This window comes from Pseudoliparis swirei, chromosome 17 (assembly GCF_029220125.1).
Source record: "Pseudoliparis swirei isolate HS2019 ecotype Mariana Trench chromosome 17, NWPU_hadal_v1, whole genome shotgun sequence".
In the NCBI taxonomy this organism is placed as follows: Eukaryota; Metazoa; Chordata; class Actinopteri; order Perciformes; family Liparidae; genus Pseudoliparis; species Pseudoliparis swirei.
Genome location: NC_079404.1, coordinates 5,820,696 through 5,842,911, shown reverse-complemented (window position 1 = coordinate 5,842,911; position 22,216 = coordinate 5,820,696). Strand labels below are relative to the sequence as shown.

Here is a 22,216-nt window from a genome sequence, read left to right as displayed (position 1 = left end):
AGTTAATAATATGCGATGCAGAGATGAAAATTCATCCTGAAGTAGAGAGAGAAGAGGAGAGAGGTGCTCAGTATATCCTTAAACGTCCCCCAGCAGCCTCTAAGCCTATAGCAGCATCTCTAGGGGCTGGACCAGGTGAACCTGATTCAGCCCGAACTATAAGGAACTATATAGGAAAGTATTGAGTCTACTCTTAAATGAGGTGACTGTGTCTGCCTCCCGGTCTGAAGGTGGAAGCTGGTTCCATAAAAGAGGAGATTGATGACTGAAGGTTCTGGCTGCCATCCTACTTTTTAAGACTAGGGACCACAAGTAGCCCCACATTTAGTGAGCGCAGCTCTCTAGTGGGGAGATATGGTCCGACAAAAGTCCCTGGACCGGACCAGAGAGCTGCGTGGGTTTTGCACAATGATTTGCAAAACTAAGAACATTCTGATGAAGACTGAGATGCTGGCGGGGATCAATCTGCCAATCATTTTATTAATTTGTTGTTAGGTCTATAACAAGTTGCAAGAAGCTGGAATGTTTTGTATGTTTGCGTAAGTGAGAAACACTTTGAATGCAGTTGATTAGAAACATTGTGGCCGTTCTATTCTTCTGGTAATCGATTGAGTTGTTCCTAACCTCTGCTCGATGTGGCTTGTTTTTTAGGTAAATGAAAAAGCAAAAAAAGTTGAAACATACACTACCGTTCAAAAGTTTGGGGTCACGAAGAAATGTCCTTATTTGTCAAAGTAAAGCACTATTTTATCCAATGAAGGTAACATTAAATTAATCAGAAATACACTCTATACATTGTTAATGTGGTAAATGACTATTCTAGGTGGAAATGTCTGGTTTTTAATGAAATATCTACATAGGTGTGTGGAGGCCTGTCTCCAGTGTTCTTATGGTACATTGTGTTATCGCCTTAGAAGACTAACGGAGGGGTAGAAAACCCTTGAAAACCCTTTTTAAGTTAGCACAGCTGAAAACAGTTATGCTGGTTAGAGAAGCTATAAAACTAGCCTTCCTTTGAGCTTGACGTTTGAAGAACAAAATTAATATTTCAAATAAAAATCATTATTTCTCACCTTGACAATGTCTTGACTATATTTTCTATTCATTTTGCAAATCACTTGATAAATAAAAGTGTGAGTTTTCATGTTAAACACGAAATTGTCTGGGTGGATGACCCCAAACTTTTGAACGGTAGTGTCCATAAATACCAAACAAATGCATTTTGTTCTCTGTATTGACACTCAACAACTCATTATTGATCAACTTGGTTTCTTTTGGGAATATGATGTGAAATCAACACCGTAGACAATGTAAAAAACGATTTACAAATCTGCAATCGGATTCTCTGCTGTCGCGTGTGAACGCAGCCGACGTATAGTCGGTTTGCATATGTGCGGCGGGACAAATATAAAACAAGAAGACGGGAGATTTTGCTTTGGCAAGCAAATTGAAACTCCTCTCGTTATCCAGTTGGCGTTGTGTGCTTCCATTTGGAGGCCAGACGCAGCCCACAGCGGAAGCCAAGCTGCTCCCTGCTATATCAGCCATTTTATGATTTTAGGAAATGCAAAGCAAATTCCATCTAAGCCTTTTTCTTTCTTTCTGGACCACTCATTGGCAGCAGTGCAGCTCTTTAGGAAGTGCAATGTTCCATTTCCTGTTTCACTGCGATTGAAGCTTCGCGGTTGGGAAAATCTTGGGCTGGCGCAAGGAATAGTTCCTTCCTGATTCTCTTAATCTGTAATCTAATCTCAACCCATGCTCTCTTTTTTTTCTAAACTAGGTGATCTGGGTGTGTAATAACTGCCGAAAGCAGCAGGAGCTCCTGACCAAGCCGGGCGAGTGGTTCACCGGTCCGGCCGGGAAGCTCGCCGGCCTCGGTTCGGCCGTCAGCGAGCCGTCTGTGTGCCAGACGATCGGCGACAAGAAGCTTCGGTCTCGCTCCCAAGCGCCTCCAGGCACCACCGCCGCGATCCAAGACCCCAACCGGCCTGGCGTGCCTGGGGCCGCGCCCAGCGCCGATACCCGGTCACGTAGCGAGCCGCCACGAGATGCGTAAGCTGAAGCGATTGTTGTAGGACAAGACGATAGTTAGGGCAGCAGTCAAACTGGTGAAATATTCATTTTTGCTGAAGTGATGCAGAAAGCATGTTATACCCTATACCAATATTTTACATTTAACCAGGTGGCAACCTCGGGCTCTGAAAGGTGAAGCCAATTGTGACCTTAAACCGGCATTCTTTCAACTGGCCAGCAGGGGGCGACTCCTCAAGTTGCAAAAACAAGTCAGATTGTATAGAAGTTTATGGGGAAATGACCCATTGGTTTGTGTTGCCAGCTTGGTTTTTGACCGTTGCCATCTTTTTCATTTTTCAGGGGGAAGCTAAATTCAACCAGCCATTTTTAGGTGACCAAAATGTTACAATTAACTTTCATGAACTGAAAGCACACTACCGCCGTGGTAGCAACCTGTCAATCACAAGGTAGCCCCGACCTGAAGAATACCCTGCTTTATGGTCTATTTAACCCTAAATAGAGTTTACGAAATGAACATCATGTTTTATTGAAGAAGACTATTGAAGAATTAGAGATTGAGACCATACACTCATATTTACAATGTTTACTGACAATCAAGTGAGAGGTAGAATCATTTTCTCATAGACTTCAATAATATCTAATTTGACTTTGCAACCAGAAGAGTCGCCCCCTGCTGGCCATTGGGAAGAATGCCAGTTTAAGACACTTCCTGATATACTCCACCTATCAGAACTATAGGCTGCTGCCTGCTCCAATCCCAAAATGAGATAACCTCAGTGACATCACTGGGACATCATCAGGGTTATTATATTACATTACATTGCATGTCATTTAGCTGACGCTTTTATCCAAGGTGACTGACAATCATGTTACATTCATTCACCGTAAACACAGCTACAGGGAGCAACTCAGGGTTAAGTGTCTTGCTCAAGTACATATCAACTACGGCGGGGATTGAACCTCCAACCCCCGGACCAAAAGAAGAGCCACAGAAGTCATGACTATATTGTTTATCACAGGCAGAGTTTGACGAACCCTTTTAAATTGCGTCCTCTTTGCCACCAGGGAGAAAACAGGCCTCGTAAAATATATTAATATTTATGTTATCGAGCATTATCTCCTGCATTCATCATTTGCTTCTTTTATACAGCAGTGTGAGTAAAGTCTAAGTAAGCGTTATTTCCTCTGCCATTCTGATTGTAATGGAAGAAAACAGTCGGAGAGTCGAATGTGTCGGCGCTCGTGCCTTTCCTTCAGTGGACCACCAATGTTAACAATCAAATGATTTTTCCTCTCCCCAAATATGAAACGCTCTTCAGGAGAAATGGAAGAGGAGGCGGAGAAGCTGGTCGGGGAGAGCGTCGGCCGGGTCAGCCCAGGCTGCAGACCCAGGTCTCCATGGACCGGCACCTCCGGGGGGATTCCAGGGAGCGACGGGAGAGCCGGCGGCTGTCGAAGGGCCGCTCTCTGGAGCACGACCCTGTGGGAGGAGCCGGCGGGGTAAGGCGGACAGTAGAGGGGGGCTACCACCACATGGACTACAGCGGGGCCCCCCCTCGCCATGCAGGGCCGGTCCCACCTGGAGGCCGGGGCCACCCTGCGCCCGCGCAGGGTCGCGGCGGGGGAGTGGGAGGGGAGGCCGGGGACGGCGTGCGGCCCGGGCAAAGGACGGCGGGTGGGGTCGCCGGGCCACACGAACACACCCTCGCCCAGCAACCCCTCCCCCCTGAACTCAGAGAGCCTTCCGGCTCGGCCCCCGGCCAGGGGCCCGTGGTGAGACGGACCAAACGGGAAAAGGCTGAGAGCATGCTGCGCAATGACTCGCTGAGCTCCGACCAATCGGAGTCCCTGCGCCCGCCGCCGCCGAGGCCCTACAAGTCGAAGCGGGGGATGGGCGCTGGGGGGAAGAGGCAGACCAGCGTCAGCAGTTCGGAGGAGGAGGGAGGGACCACGCCCGAGTACAGCAGCTGCGAGGACGGCGAGATCGAGAGCGTCAGCGAGAGAGGTGAGAGACGGCGGCGACAAAAACAAAATGCCTTTGATTTCAACCAGGGAGGGGGTGGAAAGTATCGACATCTGTCACTTCCTTCATGTGTTCATCCATCCATCAAATGAGATATCTGAGGCAATTTATTTATTTTCTCGAGAAGGTACACCACTGCTTCATGGCAGTTTCTGACACTTTGAGAACCAAGGAGATACTTTTAAACGACAGGTTGACACAAAAATCACCACACACACACACACACAGAGATCACGTGCTAAACTGCGACAACATAATAAAAATACTAATAATCATAATTTGTATTGCACATTTCTTTCAGACCGTAGAGCTCACAGTGCTGTGACTTTATCTGCAGAAAGCATGCGTTTTAAGTCCCGTTTAAAGAAGGGGTTTCTCTGCAGCTTTGAGTCTCTTGCTCTGTGCAGTGCATTGTGGGACAATAGTACACAGCTTTTGTTGGGTCTGCGTACACTGTCTTTTTGAGCGTACTCATTTCTCTCTTTGGGAGAATGCACGTATGGATTCTGCACACAGCTATACGTTTAGATTTCCATTCATGGCGACGCTCTCCCGTCATATCAGACACTGAGGAGGAAGTCAAATCAACTTCAATACCACAGACAAGCTAGACAAATGTAAAAGAAAACAGTAGCTACCAAACAGCTAGAACACAGTAGCTGTTATTTAAGAAAGATTGCTAGAGGTGAATGCAAAATTGTTTTACAAAATGCTTTGCGTTGTTAAATAACTGTCGGGAAACTTCAAAATAGTACGGGCCGATTCCCGCAGAATGTCTGGTTAACTGTTGCGCTGATTGAATTATCCTTTTGTTCCATTTCTCAAGGCAGCCGGGAGCAAAGCGTCTCCTCCAATCCTTTTTTTAATACAGCATCTTGCTATCAATTCACAGTTCTCCTGCCACTTACGGGCCTCTTTATTCAGAACTGTGTCCAGTGATATAATTAATTTAAAGAAACAATCATACATCGTGCAATTTATTTCACACACTTGCACTCTATTTGGGATTAATCATATGCATTATGAGGAAATGCCATTTGTGTGTGTGTGTGTGTGTGTGTGTTTGTGTTTGAACACTTCCACTTTACTGCTGCATCATGGGAGGTGAATGTAAGAAGTTGTCGGCGCCTTTTTAGCCTTGGTGTGGTGTCTTCAGTCAGATTTGAATCCTGTCTTCTTTACCCTGAGCATTTATTAAAATCTGCAGTAGTACACACCTCAACCACAGGAAAACACAACTGTCTCAGACACTTTCTCAATGGTATCTGAACGTCAGAGTGAGCGGCCACACAGAATACCAGCGTGCATGTATCCGAATGCTTCCTCGTGTGTCAGAGTGTATTGTTTTCAGCTGAGCCCAGAGGGGCATGGGGGGGTACACTGAGCGTACATGCGTGTGCGTGTTAGTGTGTGTGTGTGTGTGTGTGTGTGTGTGATGGGGCAGTTTGACCCCAGTTGATCCTGCATGTGGCATCACATTGCCAACTACGTCTCCAAGCCTGAGAACACTGGGTCATGTCACTTCACTCCTAAGCTCTCCAAAGACTCCTCTGGCTTAGTGCTATCTAAGGGCGGCAAAGTATTCTCCCATTTTAATTCTAGCGGATCGTAAAAGTGAAGCCAGTGAGAAAATGCCTTAAACCTGCATTATTTTTAATGGCCATCTGATTGTATTGAAATCTGTGCGAAAATGACTCTACTTCTCGCTTGATTACCTCAATAAACATTGTTACCATGGGTTTATTACTCAATCTCTAGTTTAAAGTATTCTACAATACAGCATGATGTTCATTTAGTTAGTAAATGATGGTCCACTTCGAGTCAAATAGATCATAAAGCCGGGTATTGTTTAGGGCGGGGCTACCTCGTGATTGACGGGTCATTTCCAGAGCCCTATGTCACTCCTCCTCAGTCCAAGTTATGGTCACTTAGATACACTGGTTGTGCACAACAACAAAAACCACATCCACAACTTATACACAGTCTATGGACCCAGACCAAGCCCCCTTTGACATCGATCAATTGGAGGTTTTGGATGAGAGGGTTCCGTCAGCCCTGTTTTTAAACAACAGCAGTGTGGCAGCGAGACGCTGCTTCCTTTTTTAGCTTGAAGCCAGGTCAGCTCCGAGATGCGCTTCCTGGCAGCCGAGAAGCATCCAGGCACGTAAATCATTGTGAGATCAGCTAGGGAAACACACACACACACACACACACACACACACTCAAATATGCAGTCAGTCAGTCACAGTACAGTAGATCCTGTTATGATCTGTTCAAGTATCCTACAAGCTGCCAACTCATCCTCAGATAGGAAGGCAAGCGGAAACAAACACAACACAAATACCTTGATTTCACAACTTTTGCTTTTCAATTGCTTATCTCAGAGCTTGGCAGCCCAACTTCTACAGCACTTACGAAAATATGTCAAATTGTCGATAGCCGAAGCTACTGTACGCGGTTTTATCGAGTTTCCAGTTGGCATAACGCTCTTGTCGTCTTTCAGATCCCTTTTCTGAACAGTGTCCAGGGCTTTTATTGCAAAATATTGGAAGGAGTTAATCCATAGACTGTATATAAGAAGTGGACATCGTCGTCATGATGTCACCCATTGGTTTGGGGACTGACGTTTTGTCGTCTCGGGGCAGGTGATTGTGCCGCCATCATCTTGGGTTACGGCCGTCGCCATAATATTTTTTTAGCAACCGATGAATGGAAGTTACCACATTTAGGCTGCGGAGGAGGAGCCACATAGAGACGCCTGTATGGCTCTGGTAGCGACTTGTCCATCACATAAGCCTGCACTAAATCATGCTCTGCTTTACGGTCTATTTGACTCTAATTGGACCATAATCTACTGAATAAACATCATGCTTTATTGAAGAATACTGGAAACTATCAATTGAGACTACAATCATGTTTACAATGTTTACTGAGGGAATAAATCAAGTGACAAGGAGAGATATTTTCTGTAGACTTCGATACAATCATCATCTTTTCGCAACTATTATTATTCATTGTTATGAATCTTGAAAAGATATTCAATGCAAAACAGTTTTGTTTTTTTGCCACATTAAGCAATTAATTTGCCAAATATTCCGGGGGAGTAGTGTATAGCATGCCACACCATGACCATGTGAATGCATACAAACGTCACAAATGAAATGACTTTATGAACATCTATTTATTGAACTTTAACAAAAGTGCAAATGTAAAACAAATCTTTTTTGTGGCATTTAGTCCAGCGCGTCTTTAATGTGTCTTGTCCATATATTGAAGCAATAATGATAACAAATAAAAAAGATGTCATGTGCTGTAAACAATGTGGAAGGCGGCAAGGTGCTCAGTGTTGCCAGATTGGAAACGGTGAAGTATCGTACCAAAGGCTCAAAATGGTCGTATTTGGAGGATAATTAGCGTGTATCTGGCAACCCTGAGATCGGTCGACCAATGACGGTTCTCTCTACAGTCAGAGCTCGCGCAAGAAGGTGGAACGTAAGGGAGATACCATTTCCAAAACTTGTAAGGGCGTAATAACTAGTTTTTGGAATCCCTGACGGACGCATTTTTTAGGTCTCAAAAAGAGGACGTCTGGTCACCCTACATTAAGACATTAAGTTTAAGGCCATAAACCATTTTCTTCCTCCAAAGTGGGGTGTGACGGAACAAGTTTGCCTTAGCTGCTTATGCTGTCATACTTTATGCTTACATAGTTTGTATTTGCAAACAACTATGTTTTAATTTAAGATGAATAGAAACTGACGTGTTTTGCAAAAGTAATGCTATCAAAGCTACTGTCTGCTGGCGAGTAACCCAATAAAGAACAGGATAGAGCTGCTGATAGCAACCAGGAGATTTACATGAAGAAATACTACACAATAAATGTGATAGTTTATTTTTTACGGTATCCATAACCACACAAAAACAACCTTGGAAGCAGTAGACGCTAACCGCTGGAGTAAGCTAGGTAGCTGGATATGATGATGTTTGTAGCTTTTGTTTGAGCAGAAAAAAACAGTTTAATCTGTTCTTTACTCTTTTCCCTCCTCTGTTTTGGGTTTTTTCGAAGTTTAGGCTTGAGAAAAAAGAGCTGTCCCAAAGCTCTGACTGAGGAGTCTCTGTTCGAGGGTTAGGGTTAGCTAACTTTCAAATGCCATCTCCTCGTCAAAGTGCAGATATTTCATTTTAATAGAATCAATATGGGTTGAATGAATTTTTTATTGTATTCCACTGTCAATAACATAAAGAAATAGGATATAATTCACACAATATTTCAATACATTGTATTGTATAAAAATGCATCTATTTAAAGGCAAGACGGTTCTGTGGAATGGAGACCATGTTCTGGACTCCCTTGAATTTTCTCCGATCTTGTTTATTTTTAATTTTTTTACAGTTTTCTGCTCCAACAAAACAGTCTGGTGCATTCTTTACCTTTATTTGTCCAGCTGTGTTGCCTTTATTTCTCTTAATTAATATTTGGATTTCTATGTCAGTCCATTGAGGAAAAAACCCTGGAAGTTCTGTGTTTGTGCTCACATATATGGCCGATAAAGATTATTTCCGATTCTAATCCAACAAGTATCAATGTATCAGTTTTCAAGTGTCCCTTCATGGCGTCCTGACCCCATAGTGACGTCTCTTAGGTCTAGAACCATAAGAACAAACATTCACCCATGTGGCCAACCCACTGCAAAAAATCACGTTCACGCTGGAGTCTTGGAACTGAGAGCTCAGTTGTCTATCGTTGGAGCGTTCCCTTTAAGGTTACATAACATCACTATAAGTTGTCACAACCCGTTAACTTCATAGCTTCCTGGCTCCGAGGCACGCTTGGCTCTGTTTTACTCCGTGTCATAACAGTGCTGTCTGGAACGCCGCCCCTCGGCCCATGTGTACGGAGGAGGCTGTGTCTTTTGGACTGAAGCAAGAGATGGCGTTTTCACCATAGAATATACTCTGTGTAATTCTCTGAAGTATCCCACTGAACATAAGAGAAATACACCAATTCTGTCAACAGGAGAAACATGTACTGCAAGCATCCAGTTTACTCTGGCTGTAGAGCAGCATTAATACAATCACCTATTGAATTGATTTGATTCTGTGCCATCCACTAAATTAAAGAAACCCATTATGAAAAAACTATCTCTACATAAAATACACTTACCAGCTGTATCCGAAGCTTCCAGCTGTATCACACTGTCCTCGTCAATCGATGGAGTTTGCTCAGTTGTCACAGGAATGGATCCGTTGAGATTGCAGTTAGCAGGATTCATTCTCTGATGCCGACTGTACCATGAGCTTTAAAAGAAGCTGGTAAGTGGACTTGATTTGCGATTGTTTTGTCAAATTATTTCAACGGTCAATAATTAACTTTGAAATCGCTAATGTGACTTAAAAGTCTGATTGAATATTTGTTTTGTTTAGCATGAGTCTGGCCAATCGGAGCTCAAACCATTGCTGTGGTTTGATATTATTTTTATTTTTAGATGGTTCACAGATAACACATTTTTAAATTGAACGCAAAATCGGTTTAAATCTAATCAAATGGTAAATGTAATAAATCTTTTAAAAAGTTATTGTTTTCCTATATATATATTTTTTTTTAAAGAATAACATTGCGATTTAATTAATAAATCATTTGAAGACAGAATAAGTCAATATAATAATTAGATTTCTATGTATAAATATAATCTAATTAAAATGTTTTTGACTTAGTGAACATTTTACTAACCAAGTTGATATAATTATTATTGTGGCACACTCCAGCATCCATACTGTGGCGGAAAGCATCACTAAATACAAATATTATGAATTATTATCATAAACCCACATTTTATTTTTTATTTTATTCTAATGATATTTAAAAAAATGTTTGCCTTACACTGGCAAGTGGTTCAGTCTTCACAGGTGCACTGTATAGATGAATGATGATTTTCATGGTGGGGAATCTTCTTTTTTTTTAAATGGAAGAAATTGCAGAGCATTATGACGGAGTGATTCTAAGCATTTTAAATGAGCATTAGTATCATCACTACCACTGTGGTGATTACATTTCTAATTCTAGCACTGAGGATTCAATAAACTTAACCCTCTCCACTGTAAACAAATACCTTCCAAATTTGTCTGGGCTGTGTTTGAGAGACTCAGGCTGGTATGTGCCGTGTATACAGTTTCTCCTGTCTGCCTCCATGTGTGAAGTGTGAATGTATAAAGGAGGTCTCGGCTTTATCCACAGCTTTCTGAGCCAGTCTCTTTTCTCTTGCAGGCGACTGGGAGTGTTACCCACATGACCCCACCGTATGGCATGTAAGTCCTCTTCTTTCTCTTTTATTTGGATCGAATTCACCATAAAAATCTGCCGATCAGCAACGGAGCGTTTAAAAAAAAAAACTTTGCGTTTCAAAGGAGACGATACGAGTGCTGGTGGAATCCATAATGTAACACGTGGGTTTTCTCACGGCTGACTTTCTTACAACACCAACAGATGTAATTTTACTTTTACCAACTCAACGCCAAACGACTGCTGTGTTATATCAGTTTTGTGTTGCGAAGGCGCCTAACTTGAGCTGCCAACTTTTGCAAAATCCATCAATCTTGTGCTTTTTAAGAAATCGGACATGCATTACGTTATTAATGAAATGGAAATGCAATGCACCGTTGTCCAATATTCATAACAAACTATCTTAAATGAACAATTTGACTTGATGATCCATGTCAAAGTGTCCCTCACACACATTCCAGACAATAAACGCAGTGAGAAGAATGTCACCACATTTAAACTGTTGACAATTCCTCTAGCTGATCTTGTTTGTCGTTGTCTATACATTTGGTTAAATGTCTATCGTCTCCCCCGTTGCAGCATCCTGTCACCTGGCAGCCATCCAAGGAGGGAGACCATCTACTCGGACGAATCACCCTCAGCAAGAGGAGCGCCGCCATGCCAAAAGAAGCTGGAGCTCTGCTGGGGTTAAAGGTCAGAGTGGGTAGCAAACCTGTTATTATTATTAATGTCACGCATGATGGATCTGTGACACAAATCTCTCTCTTATTCCTCCTCTCTCTCTCTCTCTAGGTGGTGGGAGGCAGAATAACAGAGTCAGGGAGATTAGGTGCCTTCATCACTAAAGTCAAGAAGGGAAGCCTGGCTGACGTGGTGGGACATCTAAGAGCAGGTAGTGTGATCCGCCACGGGTGTCACACATTAGGCACGCAAAGACGGGGAAAAAAGACAAACACCGGGCCTTTTTTAAGATGCATCACAGCACCTTGAAATCTGTTTGGGAGTTTTCATTTAACGCAGGGCAATGTTTATGCGAAACTTCAAATGCAATGTAATATATTAAGCAGGGTTGTTTTGCTCAATACATTGTGTTTTTTGTGGAATTATGGTTTCATATCTTTAATTGGCATCATTGGTTAGGACGGTCAATAATCTATATGTTTGTAATTGTCCACAAATCTCATATAAAGAGCCTAATGAGACATTTATTACAAGTATTGTATGTATCACATCCTGATTTTATTCCTTAGTGCACTGCTCTATTTTCATCCACCCACTATTAGAACAGCTCAAGGAGCCACACCGTCGCTTTTAGTGACATCTTCCTTCGTGATTAAAGTATAAACGCACAGATTATTGTGACTGCATCCCACGGCTGTACACCGGCCCTGCTGTACTGCTGCCCCATACTCACTGACACAGTCAAATGTGTATCACTCCGCGACTTGAAATAGTCCCCAACCAATCTTGTGCTTGAGTGACGTTTGCTTGAAATTACAAAGCCTGGAAAACAATGTTTTTTAATGATATATATTTGTTACATTTGTGACCTGTATACATTTCTTTAATTGGCATGGATGGGCTATGGCATTGTTGGTTTTGGTCTTTTAATGGGATTTGGTGACAAAAATTAACATGCAATTTGGGAAAGGTCCCAAAATTGGTTTGAATCCCTCCCTGACTCATGCCACACTTTTTTACATTCATGTCCCAATTTTAGGGGATGAAGTGCTGCAGTGGAACGGGAAGCTGTTACCGGGGGCGACCATGAAGGAAGTTTACAACATCATTCTGGAGTCTCAAGCCGAGCCTCAAGTGGAGCTGTTGGTATCCAGGCCGATTGGGTAAGTCAGGAATAGAAACACACCCTCATTCGCTCGTCAGTGTCAGATTTTGATATTTGTAAAACAAAATACAACTCTTTAGTTATAAGTTAGTCGCCAGTCTAAATCTAGCTTTGAATTTAACTCCTATTTTTATTAAATTTACCAGTCAGTGTTGACTGAGACTGACTCAGAGTAGGCCGACCTCAGATAAGACAGGAGACGGGGACATGTATTTGTATTCAGACTTTTACTGTGTGACTGCATTCAAAATGAATCCCCCCTCCCCCTCCCAGCTCCCGCTGACAAGTTTTCCAACGGGAGCGTCTTTTTGGTCTCGCGTGTCCCCTTTTAAAAAGATACTTCCGTTTATTTCTAGGATGATAAAATGGTAATTGTCAGGCAGCGGCTGTAAGACTCTATTAACAACGAGAAGTGGGCTGCGTGAGATATTTATCCGTTGGCTGACGCCTTGTAAAAACTCAACCAATCGTGATTGTGTTTGTGAGTGCAACAAAGTTTTCCTGCAGTTTGAAAAGTGGCTGATTTAAAAAAATTAAAACATAATTTCTAGCCATGGTTATGTAGTATTATTTATCTAAGACACATAATGGTTCATATGTTCTCTCTAAAATGATTAATCCACAAATACAAACTCTTTTGTTGATGGTTGTTTTTGTTGATTGGTCTGTCTTTACGGGCTTATGAAAATATAATTTTATTTAACGGAGTACGAGGTGGAGTATGCTGAATTATGTACAAATTTAATTATTTCATACAGACGGGAAATATCTAATAATTGCGTATCAACAGAGCTGATAACTAAAGTGATGAATTTCTTTTGAACTCGTGCTAACTTCATGATTTATCTCTGGATATCATTTGTTTAAATGTCACAAATACTCAATATATATTTTTTGCAATTGATTTTACAGTAAACTATTGTAGGATTAGTTGAGTTAATTTGAAGCTCTGAGAATTAACACACTTGGATAAATGTTGCATTCAGTGTGTTATGATGCAGTGTGTTAACCATAGCCACTTTACCGCTGCAATATCTAATATCTATGGTTAGCGCTTTATTTTCCAGGTCTCTAGTTTCCAGATAATATCTGTATAATATTTGTGGGACGTTTCCCTGAATAAACTAAGTAATTTGGTCCTTCTTTCACTTAAACTCATATTTTATCAATACTTTATTCTCTCCACATGTTGAATTGGAACCCTGGGTTTTGCGTACATTTAGTTTTAATTGATAAATCCAAGTTTACTAATTGAACATTGTACCTTTTTCTCTATTTGCCTGCAATTAGTAACAAATGGCATCCTCCAATGCAATATTATGAAATGATAAGGACATTATGGACCCGTAAAATGAAGCGCAACCATAATATCTCAACATGCATAACTGAAAAAAGAACGTCTCATTGGACATGGCAGACCTCATGACCAAAGTCTAAATTTTATATGCACAGCCCTCTGAATAATCTATAATGTTTTGATTACGTACCTGATCCAACACAGAATCTCTCTGAATTTTAGGTTTGCGGGAAAACGTCCCAGGATAATCTTCTCAAATACCTGGTGTTATTTATTACTAAGGACACTTCTGTCGTATCTCGTAGAACAATGAGTAACAAATGTACAGTGCAAGTTGAGTTTCAGGATTTTTGCTTTGCTATTGTTATTATTATGACCTTGTTGTCACAGGTCTATATTTCACAGTAAACATACTCACTGTTTCTTCAAGCTCCTACAGCCGTTCTTAAAGTTTATCCCAATGTACTCTTTGATGGGGAAAATAGTTAAATGTATTAATTTCTCTCCAAACACTCGCGAAGGGTGTTTAGAAAATATCAGTAAGTAATCTGACCATTTTTTAGGACCCCTTAATCCTCTCACGCTTATGGAAATATTTTTTCTTTTGCTAGTGCCATTTTGCCTCCCTAAATGAACTGAACTGAATCCTGATTGGTTGTTAAAACAAGTTACGTAAATGTTGGCCTTTGTGAAATCTGCTGCAGTTTGCTGTCTAATTGAATTGAACCAAAAGTTTACTTGAAGGGATGCAAAATGGCCAATGGGAAATGTCCATCTTATGTAGCATTGCTTTTGCAAGCTTTTAAACTTTTTGTGTAGCGTCTGGAATTCCTCTTTTTGCATTCCTGGTTAAGTCTTAGGATCCCAAAGTGAAATCCAGCCCTTATAGTGTCAAATAAGAAATGCTTATTTCTTCTTTTTTTTTACTCTTAATTCCCTGGTTTGAAAGTTGGGACGTTGGGATTCATAAAACAAGGGATAGTTTCATTTTATTTCATTTTCATGTTTTACATATTTTATTTTGGAATGGACCTCAAGGCAACCTAGGGTCCATGAAACACTTATCAGTGTAATATTTGTACTTGAAATTTAAAAAACTTGAAACAGTTAACTATTGTTATGGCAATATACTCATTTGCTTTCGTTCCCGGTGTGAAATGAGTAGATGGCTATCTTATGTGTGCGTGTTAAGTCCAGCTCTGAAGCTAGGAGGCCGTTCACCTTCCGGTCTTTATGCTAAGCTAGGCTAGGCAACTCCCAATTCCGGCTCTGAACTTAATGCACAGACATCAGAGTGGTTTCCGTCTTCTCATCGAACTCTCAGAAAGATGGTGATTAAGTGTAAATGTCACTATTAATTTCAGAAAAATATTGTGGAATAACAGTTGCCCCAGTCTCCCTATGGTTGACTTAGTATTTCTTAACATACTGTCTTCTCATGTCCTAAAAAAAAACACTGACAAAGCCTCCCTTAAATATCATTGGTGGTGCAAAATATATTGTAATAATGAACTTGAATAAAAATAAAATTATACTGATAAGTGTTACACAAAATACCATGCTTTCTTTATATTTGATGAGCTGGTGCAATGGATTCTAGTGTGTAACCATGGGATCCTTAATTGTAGTGGTGGTGGTGGTGGATAAGAAAGGATGGACAGAATTGGGCAACCGGTTCGCATCCGTTACTATTTCAGATCATCATTGAATGTCTGAATGATTCTGGGAAACACTGCAGTCATCTTGGCTCTACTCACATCTTCCCTCCGCTTTTCCATAGTTTTCTTTTTTTAACCATGCAACAATTGAATCTCCAAATAACTTTGAATCCCAGTGCTACTTTCTTCCACTTAACTACAACTACATATTTATGCATGTATGCCTGTGCATCAAGAACACGACTAACTTTGTTTGATCCAGCTGGATGCCAATACGAGAGTGGCTGACGCTGCCCTTTTCTGCTTCTTTTCCAGTGATATCCCAAGAATCCCCGACACGTCCCACCCTCCATTAGAATCTAGTAGGTATCTCCTGTGGGATGTTGGAACATCTATGTATTTATTTGTCTGTCTGTATCTCTGTCTGGCTGATTTTCTGTCTTGTACATAACTGTTTTTATCTCTCTATTATTTTTATTTTAGAATAATTTACATGTTTGATGCATAAAATATCTTTGAAATTAAATAGAGATGGTTTTGAGTTGATGTTTTGCAGGTGTTGATGAATTCAACTGCTAACATTGCAGGACATTAATTATGACTTATGTCAATGCTGTCAGTAGAGAGCAAGATTCCAAGGCCGTATGAAGGCGTGTGGAATTATATATTTGTGTAATTTCCAGATCTGGATCATATAAGAAATTCATAATTTTTGCTAAAATACAGAGTTTAAAATTTCTATACATTTCTGCCTTGGACTGTGGACACAACGGGGAAATGCATATGGCAACCTCTAGATCTGCCGACGCAGAATGCCAATGCTGAAATGTCTTAATATATGTATTCTCTAAACTGACCAGCAGTGGGCGACTCCTCTGGTTGCAAAAAGAAGACTGATTCTATGGAAGTCCATGAGAAAATGACCCTACTGCTCACCTGATTTATTCCCTCATTGAAACATTGTAAACATGAGTTCATGGTCTCAATCTCTAGTTTCAAGTCTTTTTCAATACAGCATGATGTTCATTTCGTAAATAATTTTTCATTTACAGTCAAATCGACCAGAAAACAGGCTACGATTTAGGGTGGGCTTACTGTGATTGACAGGTTGCTACCAACGACAAACACAGCGTCTCTCCATTGCTCCTTATCAGTCCAAATATGGTCACTTCGGTTCATTGGTTGCGAATAAAATAACATGGCAAAATGGAAAATGTGTAGCAACCCTCAAAAAGTTAGGAGATGGATTTGCGTATTAGTGAGTAGTTATTTAATAGTAGATGGTGAGACCTCATATAAGGCATCTGAGGCCTCAATACTTCTAAACAGAAGATTTAAAGTAGGACAGAAGCTTGGTAATTTGTCATCCTGACAGGTTAGCTGTGGTCCTTTTATATTTTCCAAAGAAATGGATGTTAGATATTTCGTAGATATAAACACACTGACCACAGTATTTTCTGACATGTTTGTCCTTTCCTCTACTTTTTTTGGGGTCAGAAATATAGAGATGACATTAGGTTTTTTCCCCCTCTACTTATGTATTTGTAGCAGGTTCCAGTTCTTTTGAGTCCCAGAAGATGGAGAGACCATCCTTACATGTCCTGTCTCCCTCCAGTCCCGGGATGCTTCAAGATCAAGATGCTCCTCAGTTAATGCCAGGGCAACTCTCAGTGAGTGTGTGCATTATGAGTGTGTTAGCGCCGTTGATGCGTTCAAACCAAGTCCAGGCATTAAAATTCTTTCTTTGCGTCTCCCAACCCCAGGTGAAGCTGTGGTATGACAAAGTCGGTCATCAGCTCATGGTCAACGTGCAGCTGGCCACAGAGCTTCCTCTTCGGCCTGATGGCCGGCCAAGGAGCCCCTACGTCAAAATGTACTTCCTCCCTGACCGCAGGTATGCCGCCTCTTTTAAACGGTGCGTTCAGAGGAACCTAAACAACACAAGAGCAATCTTTTTGGGGGCGCCCCAGAAATCCATTGTTTCCGACAGTTCATAGAAAGAGTGTGATTTTGCTCTAGTTCTGCTTGCATTCAGTATATGACACAAGAGACAGAATTTCAGGGTCATAGTGACAGTTTATGCTCATTTGGGCACAATCACTAAGATAACAATGAACTAGTTCAGTGTAAAATATACCATTCAATAGAAATAAATATAATAATTATATAAATGAATGGTAAGAATAGAGAGATGATAGTTATTTCTTGTATTTCGAATTAGCTCGTTCACACTCTCGCTAACTGGAGACAGTTTCTAAGTTTCCCTTTCATTTGCCTCAAGTAAAGCTGAATGTAAGCAGGTAACAATCGTTAACAACTACCGATTGAAGCCCCCCTAAATTAGGCCTAATGACGCCCCTGTCAAGAGCCACTACTTCCTCAGTCCACATAGTGTAGAAACTACACAAATGCACAATCTATGACATCACCAACATGTTTTCAACCCTCTGAAGCCGGCAGGATGCAAATGTTTTCTTCAAAGAATCTCCAAAATCACACCATTTATCATAGCCAGAAGCTGTAACAACGATCATAGTCGTCATCTTTTTTTTCGACGGTGCTTGAACACATTGTGTGTGACGAAGGCTTCCGTCAGAAAAAGCAACCAAAACGAAGCTTAAAATTGTGGAATTTCATCAAAAACATTTTATTCTACATGTCTCGTTGAACATAAAACCGTTTGCTTTGACCAGGTTCTGTAAAAAACATAAAATTCCAACAGTCATATCACAAAAATGTCATTCGACTTTGACTGAACCTCAAGCGGCTTGAACACAGAGCAGAGAGGAAAATCTCTAAGTGGAGATTGTAAAAACGTAAATAGTTTAATGTATACGACACCTCCATTTCTTATAGCATTTGTCACACTGGTGGCAACTTGGAAAACAAGTTGTATCTATAGATTCCATTGTCTGCACATTTCTGTAAAATAAATTATCAAAGAAATTTGAACTTTTTGGGATTTATGGCATCACATCTGTCTCATACGGCACTAAAGAGTTCTCTCTACTCTAGCCTTAATTGTTATGTTTCCATAGAGGTGAAGGACTTTAATATATTGCCGTGAAAATCAAGGCCACAGAGATTAAAATGTGACGGGAGCAAAAGACTGAAACTGCTTGGAGTTCAGAGGCCTGGATTTAAAGCTTGCTTCCATATTGTTCGGTTCATTGGAGCCCTGAAATTAAAATCTGTGCAAATGAGAAGAAGGCAAGTCGGGATCAGAAACCACTGTTGACTGCGATAGACCGAGAGTCCTCCTTTAAAGGAATAGGTCAAATGGTTTGAAGTTGGGGTTGTATGAGGTACTTCTCCACAGTCAGTGTATCACCTATAGAGGAGATGGAGTTTGACGGAACAGCAAAGTAATGTACACCTAAAACACCTACAAAAGATCAGTATCAGTTTAAGTGTCACGTATATCGTGAGTATTCTCAGTGCTTTACGTTGCCATCAGACAGATTTTAACAAATTATGGCTGGTCCTCCAAACTGTGGGCGGGTCGACCGCCATCCACTATTGAACCCCAAGCACCACACTTTGATTGACGGCTGAAAAAGGATTCGTTACCTTCTGACTTCAGTGTAAACCAGCATATCGTCTCCATTTGAGGAACTGCAAGTTGAAGCTCCATCATGCATGGGTTTAAAAATGTACCGTATCCTCAACTCAATGTCACTTGTAAATGCATTCCAGCAGATATGAGTGGAGTAGGCCTGTGATTTGTGTCTCGGAGGTTCGGAAAAACAGCGGATGTGAGTGCAAGGGTCTTGGGTTGGTTTGAGTGTCTGCTTTGCTCAACGCAGTGACAAAAGCAAACGGAGGACGAAAACAATGAAGAGGACCTGTGAGCCCAAGTGGAACCAGACGTTCGTCTACCCTCACGTCCATCGCAGGGATTTCCGCAACCACATGCTGGAGCTGACGATATGGGATCAACCCAGGTCACCGGACGAGGACAGCACCTTTATGGGAGAGGTACCACACACGGACGCACACACGCACACGCACCCCCCCACACACACATTTCTAAATCAACATTAGAATTTTGTGTACCTATTTTTTATTTTTCAGGTTTATTTATTCATTGTCATATTCAGTTTTAACTTGCGGTGCTTCCGCACAGTTGCAGATAAAGATCAGGCAATTCTATTATTAGTATATTATTAGTGATCATAACGTTTCCAGTAAGTGCATTAAGTCAAAAAATGATTTCCAAAATTCACACATTTTTAAAATCTTACAATATATTCTGCTTCAATCCATATTTTGGGGCGTTAGGCCCTTAAAAATGCAGAGCGGTTTGGCAGCAATCTAACAGCGCCATCTACTACATATATACAACCACAAAACAAAAATAATCTTTAAGAGTGATTGGAAGACATTCGTGGCTTCATAAACATTATTACATTACATTTAATTTAGCTAATGGTTAAGCGATTTATATTACATTCACACTGTAGACACATCTACAGGTAGCAATTCAGGGTTAAGGGTCTTGCTCAAGGACAAATCGACTAGGGCGGGGATTGAACCACGGATCCCCTGATTGAAAGACGGACCTGCTGACTACTGAGCCACAGTCACCCCTTCAACAAATACAAGTTTCAAATGTATGAAGAAAAAAAAAAACACAAAACATTTCGTACAACCCTATGACAGGGATGCGACTAATGAAAGGGATTTAACTAAATGACTTTGACTCTGGGTTCTCGACTGATGATTTGAATTGTTTACACTTGCGGCGGCAGCCTTTATTCTAGTTGGAGCAGGGAGCTGTTATGCCATCAAATAAGCTCCGGTAAACCCACCGTGCCTGCTCCCAACACCCACCGGCAGACAAAGACTCAGATATCTCCCTCAAGAGTTGATGGAGCACCAAAACCAAAGCTTAAAATCTGCGAAATATTGGACGTACATTTATCACCTGCACACAAAAATGACTCCAAATTAATGACCAGGTTGCTCGATGTCTGCGAACATATTTTCCATTGGCGTGCAAAACATGCAACGCATCACTTGCACTAAAATGCCAGCCAGCGGATAGTGTGTGCGCTTCCCCGATATGATTTTTCATAAACGGCTTCTACTGTCCGTGTCTCTCCATCGGCGGTCACGACGCAGCAGCAAAAACTTGTTATCACTATGTTGATTATGACTTGAGCAGATCCTCATCGAGCTGGAGACGGCCTTGCTGGACGACAAGGCCCACTGGTATCCACTCCAAACCCACGACGTCTCCTCCATACCGCTACCCCGACCCTCCCCGTTCCTGCCCCGACGACACACCGACGCCCCCGGCAAAAAGCTGCAGCGTAAGTCTGAGTCTGCGAACGCCTTTATTGTATGTATTTATGCATAACCCTCTGGGTGTGTGTGTGTGTGTGTGTGCTTCACTGTTTAAGAGAGAAAAGATTGTGTATGGTTTACTATGAGTGAGCAAAGTATTTCCAGTGGTGTACAGTAACGAAGTAGAAATACTTTGTTACTGTACTTAAGTCGTTTTTGGGATATCTGTACTTTACTTTACTATTTATATTTCTGTTGACTTTCACTTTTACTTCACTACAATTTGCAAAGAAAACTAATATTTTGACTCCGATACATTTCCCCTGAAACCTTCGTTACTCGCTACAAAATCCAATCTATCTTTAGAAAAAAAAAAAATCATGAAACCCAAATCTATCTTTAGAAAAGAAATTAATCATGAAACCCAAATCTATCTTTAGAAACAAATGAATCATGAGACCAACGTTGGGGACTGTGGTGGAACGCAGACCCCCAAGCGAGCAGGTTTGGCGGGGTAGGGGGGAGACAGTTGTCTCATCTTCTAATGTAGCTATACATGGTTTATGTTAGTCTCACGTTCGCTAGCTATGAAAAATCAAATGAGATTAGTGTACGAGACAGACTGCTAGCAAGTTAGTGAGCTGAGAAAGTGTTGACAGTTGTGAGATTGTTGTGTCATCTTAGCAGGGCTCTCAAGTGTCACGCATTGAGCGTGAGACTCACGCATTTCGGTCTTAACCCTTGTGTTAGTTTTATTCATTTTTGACAAAAAAAATAACCACCTCCCCTCCCCTTTTCATTTTTTTTTGATTCAATTCAAACCCCCCTGTTACCTTTATTTTACTAAACATATTTTACCCTTGGGTTCAATTTGACGCCAGCAAATTAAACCTCCAGAAAATTATTATAATTTTTTTTTGTTTTCAAGTTTGAGGTGTTTTGTTTTTTGTTTTTTTGTTGAAAGAACAAAGAACACATTAACATGAAATGGCTCAATTAAAATCCTAGCGGGGGGAGGTGTATATTGATTCGGGTCAAAATGACCCTAAGGCAACACAAGGGTTAAGTCACGCACTCCCGCCACACATCGTATTTCTCACGCTGAAAAAAACTCTCGGCTATTTAATGTTTTAATGTGCAGCGCCAACATGAGCCGCGCTGCCCTCGCCGTGGAGGAATCAAGCGCTCCCCTGGAGCTCTGCTGTGAGGAGCCACTTATCAGCCAATCAAAAAAAAGAAATGGGCTACATAATAGCCAATCAGAAAAAAACCCGTATCTGGGTAAGATTTAATCCAGCAACCAATGAAAATAAAGCATCCTGGAATTGCGCGCGACTGACGAAAATATCAGAAAACGCGATAGCATTACGGTTTGAACCGCGTTGTCGTGCGCTGAATGTGCGTAAACTGTGCACACAGCTGTCTGTGAAGCTGAACACACCTCTACCTGCCTCAGCGGCCTGTGAAAGACTATTTAGCATCGCAGGACGAGTCTTCTGCCCAAAGAGAGCAAGAGTGAATTCTCTCAATTTTGAAAACCAACTTCTTTTTAAGCTGAACAGGACATTTGTCAGTTTCAAGTTATGATTGGGTTGTTACTTTTGGTGCTGCTTTAGTATTGATCATGTTTTGATCTTAGAGGAGTTTTGATGATCAGATCGAGTTATGATGGCAGCAATTACAGATTCTGCTATTGTTCAGATTGTGAACAATTGATTGTGTTTAGATCAGGCCCATGGGAGTTTACAAGGCAGGTGTCATTTCTCAAAACACTGACTTGATACAT

The 22,216-nt window shown here is 41.3% G+C and overlaps 1 protein-coding gene across 1 annotated transcript in view; it reads left to right on the top strand.

Moving 5' to 3' along the window:
- Positions 1-22,216, top strand: part of LOC130207486 (regulating synaptic membrane exocytosis protein 1-like) — a 97,497-nt gene that overhangs the window by 51,956 nt on the left and 23,325 nt on the right. Inside the window, 12 exon segments of the mRNA XM_056436121.1 lie at positions 1,784-2,055; positions 3,357-4,042; positions 10,326-10,366; positions 10,920-11,033; positions 11,133-11,232; positions 12,061-12,184; positions 14,005-14,022; positions 15,457-15,503; positions 16,690-16,811; positions 16,905-17,035; positions 18,948-19,119; positions 20,309-20,456. Of these exon segments, the coding sequence (XP_056292096.1) occupies positions 1,784-2,055; positions 3,357-4,042; positions 10,326-10,366; positions 10,920-11,033; positions 11,133-11,232; positions 12,061-12,184; positions 14,005-14,022; positions 15,457-15,503; positions 16,690-16,811; positions 16,905-17,035; positions 18,948-19,119; positions 20,309-20,456 (1,975 nt within the window).